Genomic DNA, 17,396 nt, shown 5'->3' with positions numbered 1-17,396 from the left:
ACATGCGCGTGCTAGCTGTGGACAACGGTAAACTATGCGCACTGTCACCCAATCGAAGTCTTTACGCAATAGTCAAAAAGGGTCTGGTTGTTGTGTTTATTGACTACGTCCGCCGCACCTGCCAGCTGAAGGGGGAAACCGCCACGACGCCCAATGATGTTGTTCCCCCTGTATCAAACGGTGATGTCGTGCCCCCCGCGTGTCGGAACGATTCGGTCATATCAAAATACACAGCTCTCGATGAAATACACGAACTTCAATGGTCACCTGACAGTACGCTTGTGGCCTTATTGCTGGCGCGAAGAGGAATTATAGAAATTGTGAGTGTGTATGGAAAGATCTGCGTAGCTCGCGTGGATGCCGGGGTGGTGGGACTCCGCGCTATGCATTGGCACCCGTCGTCTCGTGCAGTATATTGGGTTGGCCTTTTGCATGCGCATGTGTTTTCTCTCCTGGATAGTCAGCTAATGCAACTACCGGGAGGTGTGAAGTACTCCGCCCAGTTGGCAGGGCTGCGGCTGACTGTACCGTCACAAGGACAGCGTAATGCGTCGCCACTCCGCTCTCGCAGTGGTGGTAGAAAAGTCGGAAGTGATGATAGAAGTGGCGGTAGTTTGTGGCCAGGCAAACCTGTCAGCGAGGCTGCCCTAATCCGGTTCTCTTTGTGTCATCGCTTCCTGTTCTATGTAACACCGAAACTACTGCACTCGCCACTCTCGGCAGTTCATGCGGAAAAGGATTCGGTGCATTCGGCATCCAGCGAAGATGCTCTTCAGTCACAGGCGGCCATGGAACAAACTAACGCCGACTCTAAATGTTTTCAGAGGCGGAGTGAGTGGCTTGTTGTGCTGTCGGCCACGACACATGAGGGGCTTCACGCCTTCTCAATTGCCAAATTTGTACCTTGTGTTTCGGACTGCATTCCACTTCAAGGAGGTATCGCGTTAGTAGATTACACTCAAGGCTCCGTTGCGCTTACAACTTACGATGGCACCCGTTTGCTACATTATGAGCCAACGGGTGTGCGAAATGTGACTGCTTCGAAGTGTGGCAATGTGCTTCTTATTGTGTTCGGAAGGGCATGCCGTGCAGTGATCGCTTCCAAGAAGCGGGTAGTGGCATTACGGCGTATCTTTTTTGATTCTGACGTTGTGCTTCCTTTTAAAATGGGGGAGCTAACGGTGATGGAAGAACCTTCGTCACCGGAGAAGTCTTTTGTGGAATTCTTACAGTTGAGTGGAGGGGATAAGCGGAACTCGAGTGATGTTGCGTGTCTAGGGAAGTATGACGGATGGGCAGCTGCTGGGGATGACAAGGAGCTCGGTGCTGCCGGTCTGGCAGCAATCAGTGCATCCGGGAAGTTGGCAGCTGTTATATTACCGCTGTGGCCCAGCACTGTTATTGTGATTGACGTTGTTCAGCAGAGAGTGTTGTCGGTTTTATGTCACCGCGCGAATGCAGTGGGACTATACTGGCCGCCTTCACCACACTCGAAATACTGGCAGTTCCAGCGCCGCCATTACATGCAGCCGCTTCGGCATGGGAGGGATGATGGTACGGGAAAGGTGGCGCAGGGTGGCAGTGCGTCCTGCGGTGATGGAAGTCGGTCTACCGCGAGTACGTCTGTGGGGCAGGACGAACCGTTACTCATTACAACGGACAATTGTGAGTCCAAAGTATTCGTTTGGCTCTCCGACCGCGCGATGTGCTTTGCAGCAGCAGGGCAAGGGTGCCCCGTTAGCGCCGGAGGTGCCTTGTATATGTGCCCGCGGAAGGTAGATGCGCTCTCTCATAACGCGAGTGGTGCGCTTCGATTGAGGGTAAACCGCGGTATGTTTGGTGAGGGGGCGGAAGGAGTTGTTTTGGTGGATGATGTGCAGGAAACTGCTGTCATGGTGACGCTCGATGGTGAAACGGGTGAGATTTGAGAAATTTGTGACATCATTTTTTATCGTGAGTTTATATCACGTCTTGTCGCGTGTTTATGTCTGCGATAGAGGCGTGCAAAAGAGGTGCTGCTTGCGGACGAAGCCACAGGAAACAAGAGGCGAGACGCCTTCCCTAGCTACTGTGTGGCCCGCATTCTGTGGGAGATCAAGCAGGACACCCTTTGGCAAAACCGTGCGGACCTGTTTCATGAGATCTTGTTCTCAGTAACGGAGCCTCTGAAAATATTTCATCTTACTGCCGGGTGAAGGGAGATTCCCCTCCTTCTGCTAGTGTACAATTATTTTCTGGTGGGGCTTCATAAAATTTTCCTCACTCTTCTTTTTTTTTTCGTTTCGCTGAATTCTGTTTTCGAACCCGCGCGGGGAATGGAGGTGGTATGCTTTCCACTGCGTGCAGGGCACCGGTACGAGGGCGGGCATATTGCGGATGTAACCGTGGATTAGTGTCATTTTCCTTTTACTCAACCTTCGCTGGGGATCGGCGTGGTGCCGGAGGGGATGAGACGAGTGGCGCAAATAGTGGTGGCAGCGGTGACTCTGGAGAGACCCCGAAGGCATCAAAAGCCACGGTGGAGGAGCGCCGGCGCATGGCGAAGAGTTGGGAGAACGCCTTCTTTGGACGTGTGCACTATGAGCCTGGCATGCATGATAGATACCAAGCTGCTCTCGATGCTGAGGTTGAGGAACACGCGACTCTAGACGAAAAGGATAGGTGTGACAGGTTGCCCAACTGGCCAGATGACGAGGAGACTCCACTGCATGAGTTTCTTCAGCTTTCGGATGCTGCGAAAAAACGTTACATCGTCAGAAGGTTGACGATGGGGGAACGGCGTATCAACTACGCTCCGTATTATGGCAGCTTGCTTATGATGCAGCATTTAAATCTTGGTGAACTGATGATCAGTGATGCGGAACACTTGGTGCGCGAAAGCGGTTGGATGACTGAGTGTGTGGCGTCCAAGATTGAAGCGGTTCGGGAGTGCGCTTCCAAGATTAAATTTGAATATGACCTCGATTGAACGATGGGGCCGTGTTCACAGCTTCTCCATGCGGGATGATGCACGTATTTGTGTGGCCCCGTGCTGCTAGTGCCCACGACTCGGATCCTAGTGGGCAGTGCGCAGAGGACTCCTCCTCTTTCCACTTATTGTTATAGCGGTGATATATACGCGTTTTGAATTCCTCCACTTACTTTGTTCTCTATTCTCTGCCCCACACGATGTGACACAATACCGCGTATACGCACATGTCAGTTCATTTTTTATGCTTATCGTTCGTTGTACGATAGTGATCGAATTTCAAAGTAGGAATCCGCTGTAAAGTTAGTAGGGAAATAGCAGCTAGTGTGTGTGTGGGGGCATAATGCACATCAACGTCTCCGGTGCACGACCCGAACACACAATTAATGGTTTAGAGGTTGATGTCGAAGAAGGTGTTGAGGGCCTGCGCCGCCGCATAGGAGAGCGACTCGGGGCTCCGCCGGAGCAGCTACGCCTCATCCACATGGGCCAGCTTATCGATGGATCACGCCCTTTAAGCTCCTTCCTGCAAGATGGCACTACTGTCCATGTAGTGGTTTCGCCAGGGGCCGCAAATAATAACACCAGTGGTGATGCTCGACGTGGAGTGAGTGGGGGGATGGATATCACCGCAAGCATCATGTCCCCGACAGGTCTCACTGAGTTCTTAACAAATATCATACCGGATATACGGAATGCTTCCACTGGGAACGCGCGCGACGGTGTGCCCGTAATGATGTCAATTGCTCGGACAATGCTTCCCGCAGCTGTTCAGGCCTTTAGTCGTTTTGAAGGGACCCAAACTCCGCAACAAACTCGAACTCAATCCCAAAATCAAACTCAGCAATCCCAGCAGCCACAGGAAGAACCTCAGGCAGGACAGCAACATATGCAGACACACCACCAATCGACTCGTGTTCTCATTGGCCGCAACTCTTCCACTCCAGAGCCGACATCCCTCCATATTCATCTGCACGTGACGACGAACGATCTTGACGAGCTGCCGGATCGTCTCGAACGGTTGGGGAGACGTATTTATCTTCCGTCGTTGAGTGTAAGCACACACGTCGAGCCGACATCCGAAATCAGTGGGAACCATCGTTCTTCCGAACACAACGCAGGTCGAACGGCGGACGCCGCTGCACCACACAGCAACGAAAACAACACAACCGAAGCTGACGAAGACGAAATTGTAAGCGATGGCTTGATCCTCAGCCTCCTTGGCCAACTGGCCTCCACAACCAGGGGGAATCCACCCAACGATGGTGAGTTCGGGACCCACGGGCTCGGTAACCTTCTAATCCGGTCGATGATACGGGAAAATCCCACTGCTTTCTTGGGTATCTGCGTCGGGAACTGGGAGAGCTTTGCCCACTTCCAATCGCGCATTTCAGAAGTGACGACACAGTGGCTTGCAGCGGGGCGGCACGCTGGACCCGTTACTCCGGAGGAGCGCCAGCGACGCATTGAGCAGGAGGCTGACAGGCTTGCTCGTCTCGTTGCGGAAAATCTGGAGCTAGTGCGGGCTTTTGAACAGGAACGTCGACCTAATATCGATGTAGCGGCTGAGTTGCGAAGGTTTGTTATCTATGCTCATGAAACGGTTATAGGAGCGATCGTCAATCCACATGTGTCCGGAAGTGCGTGGGCCCAAGGCGTCCGAACGGCTCTTGTTTTCGCAGGTGGTATCGCCATGGATCGCGCCTCCACGTGGTTTACGCGGGGGGCTGAGAGTTTGACTCGGCTTGCCGGCCTGGTTGCCAGCGCGGCCGTCCAGCAATTCACTTCACTTGACCAAAGCACCGCGGAGCAGCTTGCCGCAATAATTGATGGAACACTTCCCACTACTCTCCTTGAACTTCAGCAAGAATACCAGTCCTTACCTCGGCCAGAGGGTGAGCCGGGCATTTTTAACGAGACTGCATCCGTAACCACAACATCCGAGGGTGCCAATGCAAACGAACTTCTGGACATTTGCTTGGAGGAGTTCTGTGAAGGGGGACCGGATGACTCCTCACAAGCGGTCCCTGACGTTCCGCCAGATGGTTATGCCGGAGAACTGGAAGGGGCTCTGCGGGCCCTCGGAACACTCCCCGATGACGCTGCCGAAGACATGATGAACCGCGCTCAGCGCTTTTGCCACGAGGCCCCCACCGGCCGAACGGGTGAAAGATCATCCATGTGGAAGCAACTGGAGAGGAGGTGAAGCGAGTGCGGAAGCGCGCGGAGATGGGCCTTACAGAGCCACATATTATTAACACATGCTTTCTGGGTGCTGGGAGTGATGCCCGGTTAATCGCGTTTCCTTCACCATAGCGCTTTCCGGGGGAAAAGCGTGTGCACTCTAGGGAGGGTCAGAAATGGGTATCTTTTTTTTCACTTTTCCATTATGCGCAGGAGCACCGGCGGTATGTGGCGCCTTGCGTCCAGTGGATTTCACCAACTTATCCGATGCTGCGAAGAGGTGATTCTTCCCTTCTCTTCCCTTTACGTCCTTTAGCAAATCATACATTAGGGGTCTTCACGCCCAAGGGCATGAGGGAGGGGGCGGTCCCGGGCCCATTTCCGCCCTAACGCCACCATGCCGGCAACTCAATCGACAGTGGCGAGCGCGAGGCCGCCTTCCACTAAATGTGTTGTGGCGCTTCCGTCATCACTCACACCGCCGCAAAGCGGGAAGGGGTGCGGAGCAGTTAAGTCGCACAACTGGCAGCCATAAGTGGCTGAAACTGGTTGATCCATCGTGGGTGCGGGGGAAATGGCCTTGACAACCACTTGGAAACTTGAGTAACGCTGACTTGTAACCAATGCACTTAAATTTGGTACACTTGAGGGGACTGGAGGGATACGGACCACCACCAGCCGCCGGAATGGATGCAAGGCGCCACGTTGTTGTATGGCGTCCCGCGTTTAGAAAGATGGGCACGCGCCGGCAAGTGTTGGATGGTCGTTTGCGGGCGGAACATTTGTCTAGCAGCAAATGGACCACAGCGCAGCGAAGCTCAACTTGAGGCGAATTGTCGGGAGAAACCCGGGTGGAATGAGTGATGAAAGGGTGAGGAAAATGCGGAACAAAGCAAAACCATGCCTAAGCAACCCAACTTCGAAACCTTTGACGTATGGTAGGCGCGGTTGGCCTTACAGTGCACAACAGGCGCTGTCGTTTTTTTGGTAGCGCCGTTATTACAATGATACGACCGCAGTAACGGAGGAATCAAGTGGAACACACTCCTGGAGTGCCGCGCATACTCGGTGCCATTAAGAGCGGTGCCTTTGGAAAACAGCTTGACCAGACACTACGTACGGGGCGCGGCAGAGAAACGAAAGGAAACCCACAGCCATTTGCGATTGGGGTGCTGAGAGCGCTCTGCTTACTCGCTCAAACAGCCCCTGCCATGGAGGCGGGCGGGGGGGGAATTGTGGTGCGCGGGCCGCAAACCGACAGCTGAAGCCTTCCAAAGCTTATCCTTATCAGGCTGCCGGACCTGAAGAGGCCATGATCACGGGGCTTAAAAACGACATCGTGGACAGAAAGCATGCCGGCGTATTTCCTCCTTTGGCTACCCACATTTTCTTGCATGTAATACCGTTTCTAACCCGAATGTTGAGCCCCCGGACGAAGCCAAATGCTCGCCGCCTCATGAGGTGTTATATGTTGTCAGTGACGCACCCGCTTGCGACACGTGGTTTCCAACCCCCACTGTTTCTATATATATATATATGTATGTGTGGCAAGTCTTCGGAAAACACATACAACCCGAATGCCACTACACAGAAGTATATGCGAATACCACCGCCACTACCTTTAGCTCTAAAATCAAAAAGAAGGGATTTATAGGGAGAAATACTGCCAAGCACAACCGCGCTAAAATGGTCATCACCAGTTGCTCTTTTACCTTCCCAATTTCATCCATTGCGACGACAATCACAGCGAACATGGCGCTGCGCCTGTTTGGCAGCACGTCGTGAGTCGTAGCGTTGCACTACCACAGCTTCACAGCCACTCCTTTACCCTTTAGGGCCATGACTGTGTCCGCATCGACGTAAACACCACACACACACAACTTTTTGAGTCTGAAGAGTGTAGAAAACTTTTCAAATCCCCTTGTAGCCTTTAGACACCCGCACAAGCACAAAGCCTCCAGTGTCCAGACATTCGTTAAGGGAGTAATATCTGTAATGTTCCCTGAAAAAGGGAGGTGTAATCGTTCAATTTTTTTGTGGCGACCAAGCAGCTCAATATGCCTATCGGTTATGCCAATGCCTCCCAAGTACGCTTCCCTCAAATCGACCAGCGACAGTATGACATGATCCAGACCTTGTTTAATGTTCACGCACCCGTCAAGGCATAGCACCCTCAACGTTACCAGCTTCCCCAGGGGTGACACGTCTGTTATGCTGCAGCAGTCTTTGGTGCTGAGCACCTGCAGTTTCCATCCGCCCTTCCTGTGACTTTCCTCCAGATTCAAAAGGCACTTATCACTGAACGCCTTCACGTTATTCACCCATAGGTCTTGCAGGTCCTGCAGTTTCTCACTGGCGCACATCTCCTCTAGCCCCTTCGTTATGTTCTCGCATCCCGTCAGCGAAAGTCTCTTTAATGTCTTGATCTCCGAAATGGCCGTAACATCCGTTATCCCAAGACATCCATCGCAAATTAACCAAATCAGATGGCCTTCGTAACCGTCGCCTTTTGCGCCGAGCTCCGCAATGCACGCATCGTCGACAGCCGGTATGTGGTTGATCCAGAGAGCCCTCATATTCGTCAGACCTCCGCAAATTTCCTTCAGACCATGCTTGATATTCACGCAGTGTCCGAGCGAAAGGCTCTTCAGGGCCTTGATTTCCGCTAGGGGCCTAACGTTCGTTACGTTCTTACAGTGTGCGCAGGTGAACAGTTCGAGCCGTAGGTGTGTTCCCCCCAATATCTTAATGCATGTGTCATCAAGCATGGGTAGGTTGCTTAAGTGCAGCGTCCTCAGATTGCGCGTTCTTTCCCCGTTGCATATTTCCCGCAGCCCTCTTCTCAAGTTTGTGCAACCCTCCAGGGATAGTTGTTCCAGCATGCCGACCTCAGTGAGCGCCGTGACATCCAAAGTTTCTTTACAACCCGAGAGGTCAAGAATTTTCCACCCGCTCTCCTCTGCTTTCGTAAGCCGTTCACGAAGAAGTGGTGGTATGTCTTCTACCCTCTTTAGCGGGGTGTTCATTAGCATCGCTAAAACTTCTCTTCCTTTGCTGCCCTTGCTGTTACAGACATCCTGATCGTAAGAAAAAAAAAATAACGTCAAAACCAGAGAGCGGACGCAAGCAAATCCTCAAAGCGAACAACAACAGAGAGCATGATGCCTCACTAATAAACAGTAACAGCCACTTCTCTCAAGCCTTTCAGGGCACCACAGTGTGCGTACTTTTCCCTTTTCGGCGCATCGTATCCTCTCTCCCAGCATTCCGCCACACGTAAAACTACATACGGCAGGCAGTTCGCGTGCTCTGTGGCACACTTTCCCTCCGATATCCTCTTGGCAACAGCAGCGAAGAAACAAAAGATGTGATATGTATTACTACGCTGACGGTGGTCGCAACAAACAGAACAAAATGGAGGCATGTGCCCCAGTATGCACACACCCCCGATGGTGTAACCGGCTTCTGAGAGCGGATACAAGTGAATGAAGCACTTCCAACCAAGGGGGATATAATTACACCCTTTGCATCTTTTGTGTAAAGCGTTCATATATCATAATCAATGTCACGAATTGATCCCCTACCACTTAGCGTCTGGTCCGTCGGCTCCCTTCCCATAGAGTTAACAGCAATTACAATCTCCCTTGACCATCAGCAGTTTTGTAAAAAAAAAAATGTTAAATCGCCCAGGTGCACGCAACCCTTGAGTCTGGGCTCCACACCCCCGCCGCTTCCGCACGGTTCCTTAACTTCCCGAGACATTCGCATCAGGTTATATTAATGTTTTTTTCTTTTTTATTTTGCGTACCACGGCGCCAAAGAAAAGCGTCTCTACCACAACTGTGATAAAACCAGTACCATGCATATCGCAACGCTAGTATACCGCAACAACCTGTCACCTGACTCCCACACCGCCTCCGAGACGAAAGAAAAGCAGCAGCGTGACCACACGCGCATACCATCCTACAAGAAGTTAGGTCAAGTGAAATCATTAAATGCCGTAAACACTACTTCGCGTGTTTTCTATCGAGGGGATATATGGGTCCACGTATTCGACTGAACAACGAAGTTGGTTGCACACACGTATGCTATAGCACAAAGTGTAAAATGGTGGCCCGACGTATCTTATTGAATGTATCCCAATATGAAGCGGGTATTGAAGATGCAACACCGCACGGTGCAATGAAAACCTCCTTATTTTCTGGTTCTGATGAGCACTGTGTAAGATTTGGAGGGACACTAACCTGCATTATGTCCGGCGCCACCGAAACAGCCACACAGTGCGCACTTTCCATTTCTTCCACACCTTCATCCACTCAAGGATCCCTTAAAACGGAACTTCCGCAACACACTTGCTTCCTATGGATACAGACAACGACACTAATCTTTTGGTTGATGAGTGAACACCACTGGCGCATTCCACACACCAGGACCACGTCCCAAACAATGTAACAAGACACGTATTTGGTGTTCGCTGCTACAACAGCGGGAGGAGGAGGTAGTTCCGACAGGGAAAATGGATACGTTGAACGCCTTTTCAGCGACACAGCATTTAATTTCCACGATAGGTGCACATCCTCCTCCACATCTTCCACAACCAAGTAAAAAGTATTGAAAATCATGTAAACATAATAAAATTATAATATTGGATGAAGACAAAACGATAAATGCGCATCGTACGCACGCCTTTGGGGGTAGAGTTAAAGCAAAGAGGGGAAATGAGCTTTACCGTAGCTAGTGCCCCTTTTATTCTGACATTGAAACAGTATACATGCTAGTATGGTTGGTCATACTATTTGCTCCGCTGGTATTCATGCAGTGGAGGCGTCCCTAAGTAAAGTTGTACTTTCCACCGCCCTCCTGCTGCTGTTGCTGCGGCAGCAGGATGCCCTTGAAAAAAGACGACTCCATAGTTATCCTCCCATATGATGGGATCCATGGATACGAATTGTTTCTCGAAGATTAACTCCTTCCTACGAAGCGAAGGCACAATGGATATGAGTATAGAATCTGGTAACTCAACCGCATATTATTGAAACACTCCCAATGCGCTTTAATTAAGAAATATCACAGTAATTTTACTGGCGGAGACTTACCCCGCCATGTTGGATGAATATCTCTCTATGGCAATATATCCCCCCTTTCCGACATGACCTTTAAAAAAATATTTTTTCTGAAACCATTTTCCTCACGTTACTTTACTGCTCTTATTCGTTACCTATTTTCCCCTGCCAAATTCCGGTTGATTGGAATGGATATATACGTAGGAGGATTCCTAACCACCTCCAACTCACTTTGTCTGAATCAATTTTTCGAGGTCTTGTTCCAACTTCTCAAGGGCCTCTGTGAACTCACCTTCTTGGACATTGTCTTGAGCCGGTTGTCCCATCTCCATTGTCACCTCTCGCAACAGTTTCAACCATGGTATATCGTCAGTCGTTTTCTCTTTTCCCATTAAAACATAATGCACACCCGGACCCATAGGTCCCCTTGACGAGAGCCCAAGGGACCAGAAGCTGTTTCTCTTCTGGTATCCCAAGATGTACATAACCCCGATAGGCGTGTTGTGTTGCTGATTTATCAGGCGCCTGAACGTGCTCGCAAGTTTCTCGAAATCTTCCTTAGGTTCTCCAAGAAATGCACAGTGTGCTCGAAGAAAGTTCCATCTTTCCCACGAATCCTTGTTTGGTTTCCAAACCTCCCGATTATCTTCGTAACCGCAAAATTCGCAGCAAAGTCTGTGCTTCCTCACTGACTCCAGGTCCATCGCGCAGACACATAATAAATCCCTGCTCAACGACGCTGGTGGGTAATGCACCGCGTTCCGTGAAATCTCCTGCTGACATAGTTGCTTTCTGTCTGTAGTGTTTTCCTTAATCTCTTCTGGTCTCCAAGGCACACCATAGAGGGCTTCGTTGATTTTTTCTTCCAGTGCATTTGCAAATGGTACCCATTGCTTCCTCGTGACATCCTCATATAGGTCTGCGGCTTCACCTCCTATCTTCCTAATCATTTCCTCCGTTTGTCGATCTAGAAGACCGTCTCCGGCTATTTTTTTGTTCGATGAACTTTCCGCTTTCTTCCAAAACGTTCTGCGATTTTCGCAGTTTCTACTATTTTCTCCCTCACAAATCGTGTCCAATACCCTACCCCCAGTAAGCTCGAGGCATCTTGATCCAATTCTTATCGTACCTTTAATGGTTTCTCGGACCTCCTTTATCTTCCTCAATCCAGCCTGAGCCAGATTTATCATACCACATAGGGCTCCAAATTCATCTTCATTGACAATTTTTCCCTCCCCGGAGATACTTGTTCGGAGCACCAAGGCAAACAAAACGACGCAATATTTAATACCACACATTTTTCCTGCTTTCCACTTTGCTCAATATATTCACCTCTTGAAGATACACAGAAAAGGAACTATAAAGGTAGCACAATCTGCACGTTCTATTATTAACATTTCCTGACACCACAAATATATAGCATTAACATTCCAACAACATATTGGATAAGTGTAACCGGGTCCCGGAAATAGGGAACCGATGCAACAAAAAACGAAATAGAGTTATAGCTTTTACCAATTACATCCCAAGGAGTTCCCGACAAAACTCTGTTAAACGCAGTCCCGGTGTCTATGTGAGAAGCCCCAGCCGAAAGTAAACTCATTTTCTCATGTTTTAATGTGGAGACACCATATATTTTAACAGAAACCTTTTTTGTTGTCGTTGTAGCCTGCGCACACTGTTTAATTAAATGGCGAGAAACGCTTATAGAATGCTATAGGTACAAATGGGATATACATACGTGAAAGTACAGATACGTGCGCACGTATGTGGTCTCCCCAAACTGCTTCGCCCTGGGTTACGCATACTCGACAACTTCCTAGCTCGTTGAGAATTACCTCTCTACGAGATGGAAAAGCTTCCTCAAACTCACACACATAAGGAATTCCCTCCCTTTGCAGTGGGAATATTCACTGCTTTCGTTTACCACAAACTATAATAAGTGTCAAACAAACAATTGATTAGTTTTCCTTTCCACAAAGATATGCACGCTACACGCAAGCCACTACGAAGTGGAACCTATTATCCTAAACTTCTTAACAGTCAGCGAATATTACTCCACACAAAATACGCTCAATGTGACAAGACAGTTATGCCAACACCAACACATACTCTCTACGGAAATAGTATCGGTTATCTCATGAGCAGTTTGTGTTTGCATGATTCTACGAATATTATGAGGGGATATATGTGCGTGCGTATTACAGGAGGGTAAATGGACGTACAAGCAAAAAGATGTTATCGCGTATAAGCCTTAATAAAGTATGACTTCGGAATAAAGCAAAGAGTCATGGGTTTTAGAGCCCAGTGTTCATTCAAAGTAACATGCTGTATAAAAGAGGAATAAAAAAACAACGGTCACCGAATAAGGACCGCATGGATCCACTGTTTTGTTTACTCTGCGGCTCGGTAGACTTTACATCCACTGTTTTTTCATTTTTAGTCTGTGGCCCCTTAATGGTCGGCTTCTCTGGGACAGTTTTTTCGGTCACGTTATCCGATGTTTCGGTCGCGGGACTCTCTTCAGGTTTCCCTTTGGATTCCTTCTCAGTATTTGCTGGTGCTGACACGGTAGCAGCGTTTTTGCTGTCCTTGTCGGAACTGAGCTCAATACGCGCAGGGAGTTTGCTACAGTCGGGCTCTCCATTGGTATGCGCAGGTAGGTGCAGGTCCTCTTGCTTCTGCATAATCTCCCTCACGGTATCGCCATTACACAGGTAATAAAGAGGAGTTTCTTCATTAATTTTAAACTGCAAGTGACAAGACGCTTCGGCGGTAGTTGCGCGTACGTCCCCTGTAACTGTTTTGCAGCGACTCGAAAATGCGTCTTTCACAAGAACCGCTAGGGCCCGACAAACACGCGGGTCACCTTGTATTCCCTTACAACTTGCGTTGTGAGGCCACGAAACTGTCATCGTTACCATGTCTTCAAAACTGAGCACCGATGCGACAGACAATATACACAAAAGCAACAACATTTCCGACAGCATTTTCTTTCACCTAAAACTCTAATGAAGGGAGATCATCACGATAGAGAATTTCTCTGTTACTTCTTCAACACACTCGTCGCGATAATTTACATTCCAGAACAGTGCACGTGGCATTTCACCAACATTTCAATTATTCACATCCACAAAGGTTTAGTTCTTTCTGTGCGTACACAGGAAGCCAAGCATAAATTATTTAGTCACCAACCTCCAGTAAACCTTTAAGTACAACATACCGAACCCCAAAACGGAGTGTCAAGTCAGGTATCTGTTAGCACTCTTCACAGAGCTGCATCAATCAAGGGGCAGCGCACGCCACTTACTAGTTCGAAGTATGTATTATATACCCCCATAGCAAAATTATTTTCTCCCCGTAGTGGCAACAAGTGCACAAGTGGGGAGAAATACACAATCACATTCACACTAACAACCATTACCGATGTATCATCCTTTCCCGACGTTCATGTTTTTTTCCAACACCCAAAACCAACAAAACATAAGAGTGTAAGTAATGCTTTCCGTTAAAAGTGAAAGCCATGTAGTGCCACAGCTTTATACGCTGAACTGGAATGTACTTCAGTATGTGAGAGTACTGTTTTTTTTTTTTACGGGATAAATGTTCAATTGGGAAGGTGCCACTCACCTATAACGGAGACCACTGCTGGCCTCCAGATAAAGAGAAAAAAGAAATAGCCGCGGCGCCTTCTGAAAGGCATCACATTTTTTTTTCCTTTAGGGGACATACGTCTATATACACATGTTATGTATATGTACCTCACTTGCTGGAAGTTGTTGCGGGAGGGAAGATGAAGTCTCATTATGATGTTTCAGTATGGCTACCGGAGTGGGTTCGTCTTGACACCCTGGGTTTTTAGCTTTTGCTTTATTGTTTCAGGAACATTTAAGCCACATATCCACAATTTTTGAAGTTTCGGAAGGCGAGGCAGTATGTCCAGTCCTTTTTTAATGTTAGTGCAGCCCTCCAAGGACAATTCTTCAAGTGATTTTACCTCCCCAATACACGAAATGCTGCTGATGCCTAGACACCCGCTGCAACCAAGCACCACTAGGTTTCTGTTCCCTTTGATATTCTCGAGGCATTCATCTGTTACCTTCGTTTTGCTCAATAACAGTTTCTTCAAGTTGGGGAGACCGCATACCGCTTCCAAACCCTTAGAAATGCTGGTGCAGCCGTCAAGAGACAATTCCTTTAAGGAGCGTATCATCGACAACGGCCCCGCATTTTCTATATCCAAGCACCGAGAAAGGTCCAAATACAGCAGGTTGGCGTTAGACCTGTTGCTTACCCCAAGGGACCAAACCCAATTATCTGATACTGTAGGAACTCCGCTCAGTTTCAGAGTCTCCAGACCGTTGAGCTCTTTGCATGCTATCTCCATGGAGCTCTGGTTGATATTTTTGCATCCACTTAGATCCAACTCTGTCACATTCTTGCAGCATCCCAAAACTCCCAGAGGCTCCAACAGCTTACAGCCACTCAAGTTAAGTTTCTTTACCTTAATATTTGTTGCACATAACCCCTCTACCTGTTCCAGTTTTCCACATCCAGATAAATTCAAAGCAAGCAACTCACATGCGTCTGGAAGACCATGCACTTCTTTAAGATTTTTGCATTTCGTGACCGTTAGTGACTCTAATTTGCAGCAAGAGCTCACGTCGATAACTTTCAGTTTTCCACAACTCTCGGCGTGCAAGCAAACGAGGTTCTTTGCCTTTTCGAATTTCACGCTCTTCAATTTTCCGCACTTTTTGGCTGTGAGGCATTCCAAAGTGGCACTGCGGCTCAAATTGCCCACATCCTCTCCAGTGTAATTTTCGTCAAGAGTTACCTGCGGACGACCTGCGGAAGTCATATTAAGATATAACTGCCCTTGAAAACGTTTGTTGCCCCACACCTTACTTATATCAACAGGGAAACGACATATCATGTGAGTACGATTGGCATGTAACGCAAATGACTATCACTCAAACAGACCCGCTGTTTCGGGTTCAACAAACCCTCTACACTTACTACACAACATTAATATTTCGTTAAGTGTGCAAGGCACGCCCACAACCATGATTATTCTAATGAGAAACTACCGTTACTACCCAGCCCACATCACTGCCGTTTTTTCCCCAGTCGAATAGTGAGTCGCTTTCTCACGACAGTGACTTCTGCCCCCATGTAAGGAAGACAACCCTTGTGTCCCTCTGGGGCACCCTTACAAAAAAGCGGACCCATTCTCCCGCCATAACAGCAAACTAACCCCCTGCGTATTGAATGCTTCTCCGAAAAAATACTAAAACAAACTCTGTGCTTGCGCTGCTGCATAGGTACCATGAGAACAGCAGAGAAAGTTCTGAACAATCGTTCTGACTCACCGCAACAGATCCGTTGAATGAATTTGAAAAATGTGACACTCGTTGATGCTTGATCAAAAAGAAATAATAATAATAATATAAAACATATTACCAGTTCAATCGATTTCGAAACCAGTCAGGGGCTTGTCTTGAATTACTTATGCAAGAGCTAAAGATACATTCAACGCCACCTGAAGGGTTTTCGTGTCCGCTGAGACGGCTGATCGCCGCATTGAAATTGGAATAGCCGCTCTACCCGTAGAAACAATGCATCTACCATCTGTACACTCGCATTTTGTTTCAGCTCTCGGGTCGGCGAACGTTTGCCCGTGCTTATAATCCTCACGTTTCAATAAAGAGGGACTACTGCTAGCGCTTCTACTAATGCTTTTGATTGCATCATTCCTTGGAGACGCTGATTCACCATTTATTCTATAGACAGTTGATTCGGTTTCCAGTGAGGTATTGAGTTTATTTCTAACTTTCGGTGGTTGTCCGCTACCATCCGATATAGAGCGCTTGGTTTACTCGAGCTCCCTCGAAGAAACATTTCAGTGTCGTCGTACAACGTCTTCACCTCTACCCGTTTAACTCGTGGTTCGCTTTTTTTTTTAAGTTCTGCATTTTTTCGATGTTATTTTTACCAAGTTCGCTAACCACGGTGCTGCTAGACTTTTTTTTTTTGCGGGTTCGGAACCATATACTGCGCGTGCGTGATTTCCTTTCTTATTGTGATCCCCGCCAGCACCTGACTGGTCAGCATGCTGCCCTCCTCTAAGCAAGTGTGTCTGCTCCAAGGAGGTTTCTGGCGTCTGGGCAACAGTCGAGAGAGCTCTACGTGGCCCTATGGGTTCCACTGGACGCTGACCTTGCACGGCTGCCGTATATTTTGCCCATTTCGTTTGGCAGTACCAAACGTTCCCGCTGCATCGGTCTGTGGATCCCACCTTCTGGTATTTTTTATCTTCGCCACAGACCACGCAGCCGAGCACTGCCTTTCTTTACCGCTTGTTGCGCTACCTGCATGAGAATATGGAATCTCTTCTGGAGGACTCCCCAACTTCGTGTTTGGCGGCCCAGATAGCACGCCTTCACAATGCGCGTTGCGTTATGAGCCACAACAGGGGCTCTCCAGTGTCCGCTTCCCAGCCGTATGGCGCTTTCATGAAGTTGCCCCTGTTTGGCGGAACTTCAAGGTCTTTCGAGAAGCTTAAAGCCTCCTATTTTTTTATACCTATTCATTCATCTCTTCTATACTTTTTCTTAACATCTGTAGCAAACTGACACCTCACCACTCTTTGTGTCTCTTCCCCTTATCTCAATTCAACTTCTTTTGTGCTCGTTCCCCAAATGGTCAGCACCTTGTAAAATACCGTGCGCCAACTAAGGTTCTCAAATCCTTGCACGCGCTGGAATTATCACTCTGCATCATTTCCTCCCACACCTACGGGTCCACAGGTGCCGCCACTTGTTGCTCCCATCTTTGAAGATGGCAGCGGTTCCGTATTTTTTAATATAAATTTCCGGAAGTCATGAATTTACTAAATTTACCACGGGGAACGGTGCACTGAAAACCTCCTTATTTTCTGATTCTGATGAGCACTGTGTAAGATTTGGAGGGACACTAACCTGCATTATGTCCAGCGCCACCGAAACAGCCACGCAGTGCGCACTTTCCATTTCTTCCACACCTTCATCCACTCAAGGATCCCTTAAAACGGAACTTCCGCAACACACTTGCTTCCTATGGATACAGACAACGACACTAATCTTTTGGTTGATGAGTGAACACCACTGGCGCATTCCACACACCAGGACCACGTCCCAAAC

At 48.5% G+C, this 17,396-nt stretch overlaps 8 protein-coding genes across 8 annotated transcripts, besides 1 other annotated feature; 3 read left to right on the top strand and 5 right to left on the bottom strand.

Annotated features, from left to right (window-relative positions):
- Window positions 1-2: 2 nt before the first annotated feature.
- Tb11.02.1620 (hypothetical protein, conserved) lies at window positions 3-1,928 on the top strand (the record flags this gene model as incomplete). The annotated part of the gene is made up of 1 exon (XM_823399.1): window positions 3-1,928. One exon carries the CDS (start codon window positions 3-5, stop codon window positions 1,926-1,928), a length of 1,926 nt encoding a protein of 641 aa, XP_828492.1.
- A 398-nt stretch (window positions 1,929-2,326) lies between these two features.
- Tb11.02.1610 (hypothetical protein, conserved) lies at window positions 2,327-2,968 on the top strand (the record flags this gene model as incomplete). The annotated part of the gene is made up of 1 exon (XM_823398.1): window positions 2,327-2,968. The coding sequence occupies one exon, from the start codon at window positions 2,327-2,329 to the stop codon at window positions 2,966-2,968; it is 642 nt and encodes a 213-aa protein (XP_828491.1).
- Window positions 2,969-3,311: 343 nt separating this feature from the next.
- On the top strand, window positions 3,312-5,174 carry Tb11.02.1600 (ubiquitin-like protein, putative; the record flags this gene model as incomplete). The annotated part of the gene is made up of 1 exon (XM_823397.1): window positions 3,312-5,174. One exon carries the CDS (start codon window positions 3,312-3,314, stop codon window positions 5,172-5,174), a length of 1,863 nt encoding a protein of 620 aa, XP_828490.1.
- Window positions 5,175-6,951: 1,777 nt separating this feature from the next.
- Window positions 6,952-8,184, bottom strand: Tb11.02.1580 (uncharacterized protein; the record flags this gene model as incomplete). The annotated part of the gene is made up of 1 exon (XM_823396.1): window positions 6,952-8,184. The coding sequence occupies one exon, from the start codon at window positions 8,182-8,184 to the stop codon at window positions 6,952-6,954; it is 1,233 nt and encodes a 410-aa protein (XP_828489.1).
- Window positions 8,185-8,321: 137 nt separating this feature from the next.
- Tb11.02.1570 (hypothetical protein, unlikely) lies at window positions 8,322-8,702 on the bottom strand (the record flags this gene model as incomplete). The annotated part of the gene is made up of 1 exon (XM_823395.1): window positions 8,322-8,702. One exon carries the CDS (start codon window positions 8,700-8,702, stop codon window positions 8,322-8,324), a length of 381 nt encoding a protein of 126 aa, XP_828488.1.
- A 1,740-nt stretch (window positions 8,703-10,442) lies between these two features.
- Tb11.02.1566 (variant surface glycoprotein) lies at window positions 10,443-11,513 on the bottom strand (the record flags this gene model as incomplete). Its single annotated transcript, XM_823394.1, has 1 exon — window positions 10,443-11,513. The coding sequence occupies one exon, from the start codon at window positions 11,511-11,513 to the stop codon at window positions 10,443-10,445; it is 1,071 nt and encodes a 356-aa protein (XP_828487.1).
- Window positions 11,514-12,530: 1,017 nt separating this feature from the next.
- Window positions 12,531-13,205, bottom strand: Tb11.02.1565 (hypothetical protein; the record flags this gene model as incomplete). The annotated part of the gene is made up of 1 exon (XM_823393.1): window positions 12,531-13,205. One exon carries the CDS (start codon window positions 13,203-13,205, stop codon window positions 12,531-12,533), a length of 675 nt encoding a protein of 224 aa, XP_828486.1.
- Window positions 13,206-14,038: 833 nt separating this feature from the next.
- Tb11.02.1564 (uncharacterized protein) lies at window positions 14,039-15,151 on the bottom strand (the record flags this gene model as incomplete). The annotated part of the gene is made up of 1 exon (XM_823392.1): window positions 14,039-15,151. The coding sequence occupies one exon, from the start codon at window positions 15,149-15,151 to the stop codon at window positions 14,039-14,041; it is 1,113 nt and encodes a 370-aa protein (XP_828485.1).
- Window positions 15,152-15,648: 497 nt separating this feature from the next.
- Window positions 15,649-15,670: a sequence feature (AT_rich).
- Between the last annotated feature and the right edge of the window lie 1,726 nt (window positions 15,671-17,396).

The sequence above is a fragment of the Trypanosoma brucei genome (assembly GCF_000002445.2).
Source record: "Trypanosoma brucei brucei TREU927 chromosome 11 chr11_scaffold01 genomic scaffold, whole genome shotgun sequence".
NCBI classification, from domain to species: domain Eukaryota; phylum Euglenozoa; class Kinetoplastea; order Trypanosomatida; family Trypanosomatidae; genus Trypanosoma; species Trypanosoma brucei.
This window is presented reverse-complemented; position numbering and strand designations above follow the sequence as displayed.